General features: G+C 48.6%; 1 protein-coding gene across 2 annotated transcripts; it reads left to right on the top strand.

Moving 5' to 3' along the window:
• Positions 1-3,115: 3,115 nt before the first annotated feature.
• Positions 3,116-7,384, top strand: GPX2 (glutathione peroxidase 2). Of its 2 annotated transcripts, none has more exons than XM_017892431.1 (2): positions 3,116-3,490; positions 6,701-7,384. In XM_017892431.1, exons 1-2 carry the CDS (start codon positions 3,431-3,433, stop codon positions 7,049-7,051), a joined length of 411 nt encoding a protein of 136 aa, XP_017747920.1. In that variant the 5' UTR covers positions 3,116-3,430; the 3' UTR covers positions 7,052-7,384. The 2 variants fall into 2 exon arrangements, with proteins under 2 accessions (XP_017747920.1, XP_017747919.1); XM_017892430.1 differs by having other exon boundaries at positions 3,259-3,652.
• Positions 7,385-9,238: the final 1,854 nt, after the last annotated feature.

Below are 9,238 nucleotides of genomic sequence, written 5' to 3' on the forward strand. Positions count from 1 at the left end.
TGGTGTGGCTGCCTGGATGAGTCCCTGGGGGTAGGTCTCACTTGGACCCTGGCAGTGATGTGAGAGGGAGAAAGGCAGTAGAAGCGGCTCCAGAAGTGATGAAGGCAACAGCAGTTGTCTTCCCTTCTCTACCTTCCCTAGCGCCACCTGCAGGGAGGCCCAAAGAAAAGCCCCATTGCCCTGGCACTGCAGAAATAAGATGAAACACAGTTATCGAGAGGATGCTGAACATCTACGAGCAGGAATTTTTTTTTTTTTTTTTTTTTTTGAGACGGAGTCTCGCTCTGTTGCCCAGGCTGGAGTGCAGTGACGTGATCTCGGCTCACTGCAAGCTCCGCCTCCCGGGTTCACGCCATTGTCATTTTAGTAGAGATGGTTTCACTGTGTTAGCCAGGATGAATGAGCAGGTTTTAAAGCCAAGACGTTCTCATCTGTTTGTGTGGGTGAGGAATGGGTCTTCCTGAAGGCATGAAGAGGGACTGGATAATCTTTCAGATTTGTGATTGGATACCTCAGGGGAGCAGAGGCAGACTGGGATCTCAGGACTGCAGGTATTTCATACTTTGGGATATGGAATTGATGGAGGTGGAGAATACTGGGGATAAGGATTGAATGAAGAAAGGAGTAGTACAATGCAGGACAATAGTAGTCTTAAGATCTTCACTACACTTTACAGGGCACTAGTGATAGATAAACTCTTCTGACCCTAACCATCACTGTGTGAGATGGGGAGGGTGGTTATCTATCCATGTCCCACAGGCAAGGAAACAGATGCTCAGAGAACTTAAAGATTTGGCCGGGTGCAGTGGCTCATGCCTGTAATCCCAACTCTCTGGGAGGCTGAGGCAGGAGGATTGCTTGAGCCCAAGAGTTTGGGACCAGCCTGGGCAACACAGACACTGTTTCTAGAAAAAATTAGCTGAGTGTGGTGGCTTGTGAGGCTGAGGCCAGTGGATCACTTGAGCCCAGAAGGTCAAGGCTGCAGTTGCCCCATTGCACTCCAGCCTGGGTGACAGAGAGAGACCCTGTCTCAATAAAAAGAGCTTAAAGATTTGCCTAAGGGTCCCAAGTACAGTGGCAGAATTGTGGCTGGAAACAGTGCACTGAATTGGAATCACTGGAGGGCAAAGTTTTGGCATCTCTAGAAAAATCGCTACAAACAATTCTCATTTATAGTCAGAATTAAGAACCACCAACCCAGGCTTTCTGCCTAAGCCAGTGCTGTGTCCAGAGCAAGCACTGTCCTGCAGAAAGCCATGAGAATTACATACTGCTTAGTGTATGCTTAAAAGTTGTAAGCTTTTGGAAAGTGAGGCCAGTTTGAGGTAAATTTGGAGACAGATATTTTAGGAGAGCCTCACCAAGTATATTCCATTAGGAAAGGTGAGAACTGAGCCGAGATCGCACCACTGCACTCCAGCCGGGGCAACAGAGCGAGACTCCGTCTCAAAAAAAAGAGTCTAAAGGGTCCAAGGTCACACCCGGAGAAAAGGGATGGCATGTACCTAAGGAAGAGGGAACCCCCCACTACAGCAGCTGGGGAACTCCTATGGCCTTCTTGAAGAAGGCTTGCAAAAGAGCAGAGAATAAGAGGTGTCTCTGGAGGCCCAAAGAGTACTAGGGGGAAGCTCTTGGTATGCACATAAATCTGGCAGGTTACAGTTTTGCCCACTATCAGTGCCAAGTCCTTGTGACTCAGTGGCCTGGTGGGGACTCTTATTGGTTGCTTCTAGGAACTCCACCCAGCTTCAGCAGGGGACACACTTCCCCCTACACTGACTGTCACTCCTTCTGCCCACTTAGGTAATGGAAACTTGTTTTTAGGGAGCAGCCAGCTGAGACACATGGTCCCTGTGTACTTGAACAGCCATGGAAAAGCTGCAAGGCAGCTCAGCGCTCCCTGGCGAGTAGCTCCTTCATCTCATCTCAACAAATCAGATTCTCAAGACCAGCTGCCCCTCAGACTTGCTTATTCTTTGTTCAAGGAGACAGTTCCCAATGGATGTGACCCTGTGAAAACACTCTAGTAAACATTTGCTTTGCGCGATCCCGGCTCACTGCAAGCTCCGCCTCCCGGGTTCACACCATTCTCCTGCCTCAGCCTCCCAAGCAGCTGGGACTACAAGCGCTCGCCGCCACGCCCGGCTAATTTTTTTGCATTTTAGTAGAGACAGGGTTTCACCATGTTAGCCAGGATGGTCTTGATCTCCTGACCTTGTGATCCGCCCGTCTCGGCCTCCCAAAGTGCTGGGATTACAGGCTTGAGCCACCGCGCCCGGCCTTAATCAAGGCATTTTTAAAAGAGTAACTTGTTGAGTTGGCGGGTGCTTGGAAGAATGAAGTGGCTTAGGGTCTTTTCAGTTTCTGTGGCTTCCAGGGGTCCTCTGAGATGGCCCTTAGCAGACGTCCTGTGATGCACTGCATGGCTCTTGTAGAAAGCATCAGGGGTGGCCTGCCTGCGTCTGGAACCACAGCAGTTTCAACTTCCTCCACACTTCCTTCTCTGGGAAGGTGACCAGCACAAACCCGGTCTGAAAAGTCTTGGGGACCGAATCTCTGAGGGAGGTAGGTGCAGTTCACCCACCTGTTTTGTGACTCCTCTTCACCATTCTCGTAGCAACGACTGAGCCTCATGACTTGGGGCTGGGGATGAGGTGCAGGTGGGGATATAATATAGGAGACAGTACAGTGCAGGGGCAGAGGCCGGTGTGTTCTCCAGGACAAGTGGCACCACGCACTGAAAAACTTCTCAAGATAAACACAACTTTGTCTCTTTAGCCTGGCAAGAGCTGAGGCACTGAAAGCTTGTTTTTTCCTCTAGAAAATGACATGTTCTCCTCCTAAGGGTCCCTTTGATTTTGTTCTGGTGGAAAGCAACAAAAAGAACGTGAACAGGAATATGTATATTTCAGTTGTCATCTGAGTCCTGTGGACGGGGGCTCAGTTCTCTTCTTCATCTTTCAGATCTCCGCAGACCCTGCCCTCTCCCTGTACAATTCAGAGATTGACACTCAGCAGGCATTCAATAAATGTCTGTGTCAAGTGAGAACAGCTTGATGGGGCAAGTAGGAGTCAATCCTGCATCCCTCCCTCCCTTTTTTTCCTCTCCATTCGACCTTTAGGGCTCTGGTTTCCTGTAAGCAGTGAATTATTTACCTCTGCTCATAGATATCAAATTGGCCCTTCCCAGGGTGCAGCAGGGTGGGGTGGGGAGGCGGCTTTGTTCAGTCTGTTAATAGGAGGAGCAAACCTCCTTGTTCAAACAGCACTTACAGGTGGGGGCCTGTTTTTGCTAAGTCATCCTGGGGATGCTCAAAGCTCCATTGTTAGATCCTTCTATCCTCCTTCCTGGCTCCTCCTTCCTCCCCACACCTAGAACAGACTCATAAGGGGCTCAGGCCTCTCTGCGGGGCTCACTCTGCGCTTCACCATGGCTTTCATTGCCAAGTCGTTCTATGACCTCAGTGCCATCAGCCTGGATGGGGAGAAGGTAGATTTCAATACGTTCCGGGGCAGGGCCGTGCTGATTGAGAATGTGGCTTCGCTCTGAGGCACAACCACTCGGGACTTCACCCAGCTCAATGAGCTGCAATGCCGCTTTCCCAGGCGCCTGGTGGTCCTTGGCTTCCCTTGCAACCAATTTGGACATCAGGTGAGGGGTCCCTCCTTGTAGTGCACCAAAGGTGTTGGGTTGGTGTAGCTCAAGTGGGATAAGGGGAGAGGCTGAATGACCGTGTTGGAGTGTCTGGAATAATGGGGTATGTTTTGTTAAGCTAGGTCTTTAGATGCATGTGACATACCAAGGGAAGGTATGTATTTTTTAAGATTAAACACTAAGGCTGTGTGATTTTTATAGTTTACTATCTTTCTACTATATTACTCCATGAGGGCTGGTGCCAGGTCTGTGCTTCTCTCCACTGTGTCCTCAGTGCCTAGGGCATAGAAAGCACTCATTAAGCATTTTTTGAATAAATGAGTGGAGAAAATAGAGGCCAGGAATCAAACAAGAATTGGACAGAGTCAAGAGATCTTAGCTGTAGCTGGACTTGGTTTTGCTATTTAATGGCTCTGTGCCCTTGGAAAGGGTGCTTCATTTTTCAGTTTAGTTTCCTCATCTGTAAACTGGGGATAATAACACTTAGCTCATAGGATTATGATGTTTAGGGGATAGGATATACAAAAGTAACTTGAAGAATATTAAGTACTTTGCAAATGCAAGCAAATTGATTATTTAGATTGAGGATGATTTTTGTTGGTTTAAATTAGCCAAGTGGAAAGAGAATAAGCGGGAAAGAGAAAGGTTTTCAACAGGCACGTGCCTCCTCTGGGCATCACATGAACCTCTCTATTTCAGATTAATGGGTCAAGTTGTTATAGATCTTCAGCCCACACACCTCGAGTTCTCTTTTAGGGATTCTTCTATTTCCACCTATGATTTTAATGTACAAGCAGGGAGAATGAACTCAAGTGAACCCTTTCATTATAATCCCCTTAGTTCAATTCACAGTGGCATGAAGGCGTGGGAGAGAGGAAAGCAGGAAGGCTGAAGCATCACTGGCTGTGACTAATCTGAGCCCAAACTGTTCACTGCTCTCACTGTTCTTCCCTAAGTTTTCTGTCTGGCCTTCTAGAGCAGGAGAGATAGGACTGGCAAACCTTCTTTCGAGATGTCCCTCCAGCCCCAGAAATACCTCCAGCCTCACACCATCACTTCAGCCTAGCAAGTTGCTGGAGGGAGTTATAACCTACCAGGAGCCAGCCACCCATTTGCATTAAGAAATAGAAGTCTGCCAGGGTGCAGAGGCTCACACTTACAATCCCAGTGCTTTGGGAGGCTAAGGTGGGCAGATTGCTTGAGCTCAGGAGTTCAAGATTAGCCTGAGCAACATGGTGAAACCTTGCCTCTACAAAAATTGCAAAAATTAGCCAGGCGTGGTGGCATGTGCCTGTAGCCTCAGCTACTTGGGAGGCTGAAGTGGAAGGATCGCTTGAGCCTGGGAAGTCGAGGCTGCAGTGAGCTATGATTGTGCCACCGCACCCAGCCTAGGTGACAGAGTGAGGCCCTGTCTCAGGAAAAAAAAACAAAAACAGAGAAGTCTACTAGAGAGCAGCTCTGGGCTCATGATGTCATGATGGCCTGGAACTGACTGAACTAGTTTGTTCTCACAGGTCAGAAGCAGGAACTTTCTCCCAGAGGAAGATATCTGCCTCTTAAACTGGAAAGGCACAGGTGGAAAAGAAAGGTTCCCACGGGCCTTTTGGGTTGTCATGAGTGGGGATGCTGAGAGGGAATAGGACAGGGATGGCAGTCAGGAGGGAAAGGCAGGGACTAGGTTTTGAGCCAAAGCGTGCGTAGCTGAGAGCAGTGAGTGGACAGGAGGTGCAGCAGTCTTTGGGTAGCAGCCTACTCATGAAAACAATGATAATTACATACAACCTTTAGCCATCAAGCACTTATTTCCTCAACGCCCCCTCCCCCTGGCCTATTCCCGAACCCTAAATCCTGTATCCTATTTAGTTCACTCCTGTTGGTACTAAGTAGTTCCATTTAGAGTACACATCCATTGTTGCCTTGAACTTGCTCTGCTGTTATGGCACCTGAAAACTAGATGTCCTTGGATGGGGGTCTTCCTTCATCAAAGCTTCTTCCCATTTGTACTTCAGTTCTAGGACAAGGCAAGAAGAAAGCAAGAAGCTGTAAATCCCATTCCTCTGGGTCTCAATTTCACCCTCAGTTCAAGAAGCTGAATAGGCAGAGGCAAAGGCTATACTCCACACACGTGTGATTGAAAGCAGGCGAGGCAAAACCAGGGCAGAGGGAAAGGGGGTGTGTGTGTAGGTATGGATATATGGGAAGGTAGGTCGGTAGGTTAGTTGAAGAGGAGGTTCTAAGCAGTATAACCTAACTCTCTTTTCTCTTTCTTCTGCTTCAGACACTTTATTTTGTTTTTTGTTTTTTTTTTGAGGCGGAGTCTCGCTCTGTCGCCCGGACTGGAGTGCAGTGGCCGGATCTCAGCTCACTGCAAGCTCCGCCTCTCGGGTTTACGCCATTCTCCTGCCTCAGCCTCCCGAGTAGCTGGGACTACAGGAGCCCGCCACCTCGCCCGGCTAGTTTTGTATTTTAGTAGAGACGGGGTTTCACTGTGTTAGCCAGGATGGTCTCGATCTCCTGACCTTGTGATCCGCCCGTCTCGGCCTCCCAAAGTGCTGGGATTACAGGCTTGAGCCACCGCGCCCGGCCTGCTTCAGACACTTTAACAACTGCTTAGGGTAGACTGGAAACAAAAGCAACAGTTCAGAAGTGCTAAATCTTGAAGAGCAGCCAAAGCATGGGCAACAGAATGAGACCTCATCTCTACAAACAAAAACAAAACAAAACAAAACATTAGCCGGGCATGGTGCCCTATGTCTGTAGTCTCAGCTACTAAAGAGGCTGAGGCAGGAGGAATGCTTGAGCCCAGAGATTCAAGGCTGCAGTAAGCGACACCTTGTCTCTCTCTCTCTCTCTTCTCTCTCTCTCTTCTCTCTTCTCTCTCTCTCTCTCTCTCTCTCTCTCTCTCTCTCTCTCTCTCTCTCTCTCTCACACACAGTGAAAAGAATGATCCTGGGAAGGGAGTGTAGGAAGGTGAAAGAGTTTCATGTTGTAGATCCTTCTTTTCCCCTGTCCCTTGTCCATGCTCGTTGTCTTTTTCTTCCCTAGGAGAACTGTCAGAATGAGGAAATCCTGAACAGTCTCAAGTATGTCCGTCCTGGGGGTGGATACCAGCCCACCTTCACCCTTGTCCAAAAATGTGAGGTGAATGGGCAGAATGAGCATCCTGTCTTCGCCTACCTGAAGGACAAGCTTCCCTACCCTCATGACGACCCATTTTCCCTCATGACCGATCCCAAGCTCATCATTTGGAGCCCTGTGCGCCGTTCAGATGTGGCCTGGAACTTTGAGAAGTTCCTCATAGGGCCGGAGGGAGAGCCCTTCCGACGCTACAGCCGCACCTTCCCAACCATCAACATTGAGCCTGACATCAAGCGCCTCCTTAAAGTTGCCATATAGACATGAGCTTCTCAGCACACAGATCTACTCCATCCAGTCCCGAGGAGCCTCAGGATGTAGCATGCCCCCAGGAGACACTGCTGGACCTCAGCATTCCCTTGGTATCAGTCCCCTTCACTGCAGAGCCTTGTCTTTCCCCTCTGCCTGTTTCCTTTTCCTCTCCCAACCCTCTGGTTGGTGATTCAACTTGGGCTCTAAGACTTGGGTAAGCTCTGGGCCTTCACAGAATGATGGCACCTTCCTAAACCTTCATGGGTGGTGTCTGAGAGGCGTGAAGGGCCTGAAGCCACCCTGCTAGAAGAAACCAATAAACGGCACGTGTGGAAATAGCCAGCCTCTGTGTGTCTTCTTTGACAGGGGGCGGAGGGAAGCTACAAACTGCAGGTGGGATAGAGGAGCTGCTAGCACGCCAAGCTTTGGGAGGGGAGGATCTGATGTATCAAGGGATGCCCTAATTACTGACTGGAAAGCAAGCTCTGGCCAAGGTCTGTGGTGGCAGTTGGAGTTATGGGAAATGTGAATTATATTATTCCTTTACAGCTCTTCTTCAGAATTGGGGAAAAAGAGAAAGTGATAATAGGAGGTAGGGGAGGAAAAGACAACGAGCCCTTTGGTTGGGGATACTGGGAGGCTGTTAGGAGGATTACAGTCAGGAAGACATCAATAGCACTGTGGGTACTGGGCCAACTAGATCTGACCTGTGCCTTGGGAAATTCCTGGGAAGTCAGCTTAATGTTTACTGATAGCAAAGGCATAGAGGGTGTTGTTACTGAGAACACAAAGAGCACTTTATCTTCTTCCTGATCATCAAATCTCTCCGGTGTTTGATCCTTTGCTAGACTGATTCTCCCTCCCTTTTAAAGTTCATGGCCCGGGTGTGTTGGCTCACGCCTGTAATCCCAGCACTTTGGGAGGCCAAGGCAGGTGGATCACTTGAGGTCAGGAGTTCGAGACCAGCCTGGCCAACATGATGAAACCCCGTCTCTACTAAAAATACGAAAAAATGAGGCAGGTGTGGTGGTGCACGCCTGTAATACCAGCTACTGAGGTGGGAGACTTGTTTGAACCCGGGAGGTGGAGGCTGCAGTGAGCCAAGATGGCGGCACCACTACACTCCAGCCTGGGTGACAGAGTGAGACTTCATCTCTAAATAAATATATAAATAAATAAAGTTCACATTACACCCTCATTCTTCTCAAACTCACTTATTCACAAATTCAGGCTCGAGACAAATCGAGGCAGGAATGATTGGACTCATTTCTTCCTCCATAAGAAGGAAGGGGTTGGGGATGGGAGAGAGCCTCCCTTCAGAGTCAGACTGTTTATAATCTGCCATTTGCAACATCATTGTTCCTCACCATCAGGACAGTTTTGCTCAGAGGCCTTGCAAGGATGGTGTCCCCAATTCCTCATCCAGTGCAGACATAATCAAAACATACCACCACCGCCAAGGTCAGATTCTATCATGGTCTGGAAAAGATACCTGCTGAGAGGTCATCGCCTGTCACCTTGCCCCACAGACTTCATCCTGGAAACTTCTCATTTCACCATCCCTTCTTTGACCACTAGATGGAATATTTTCACTTCTATTCACTGAAGCCCTGAAGGGACAGTTTTCCAAACTGGACACACTGTTTGAGAATCCCAATGCTGAAGGGAAAATGTCTTTCCTTTAATTGTTCTGCTTACCCTAACCATTTTCTAAGCACTTGCATCATATGAGAGTGAACGTGGAATAGATGTTTAAGATCCCCACTGTCTGACCTTCAACTAAACCTGTCATCAACAGAGCTTTATTTCAAAAGGGTAACCTGAGTATTACAGTGGAAATCCCCTGGCACCCTTCTGCAGGGCCTTCTGCTAACTTAAGGCTATCCTTAACTTCACTCCTGAAACCTCAAGCCTTTCAGATTTGCGCTCTGAAAGCCAACAGCTGGGGTATGAATGATTATGGGGCAGGCCCATGTACTGATTTTAGAGCAGTGACTGCAGACAAGTTGCTTTCCTGACAAATAGAGAATTCTTGTTGAAAGGTAGTCATCATCTTGACAGTACCATAGCCTGTTGTTACATCCAGTAACAGAGCCAGCTATCCGGGGTGTTGGAAACATGCTACCAGCAGCTTAGAGCCTGATACACCAGTACAATGTGTTCGGTCTTTCCCTTGAGGCCCAAATTCAAAGAATT

This window comes from Rhinopithecus bieti, unplaced genomic scaffold, assembly GCF_001698545.2.
Source record: "Rhinopithecus bieti isolate Rb0 unplaced genomic scaffold, ASM169854v2 scaffold_20892, whole genome shotgun sequence".
In the NCBI taxonomy this organism is placed as follows: Eukaryota; Metazoa; Chordata; class Mammalia; order Primates; family Cercopithecidae; genus Rhinopithecus; species Rhinopithecus bieti.

Coding starts and splice junctions, on each gene's coding strand:
- GPX2 (XM_017892431.1), top strand. CDS start 3,431: ATGGCTTTCATTGCCAAGTCGTTCTATGACCTCAGTGCCATCAGCCTG. Junction 3,491..6,700: donor TCAGCCTGGATGGGGAGAAG/GTAGATTTCAAT, acceptor TTTCTTCCCTAG/GAGAACTGTCAGAATGAGGA.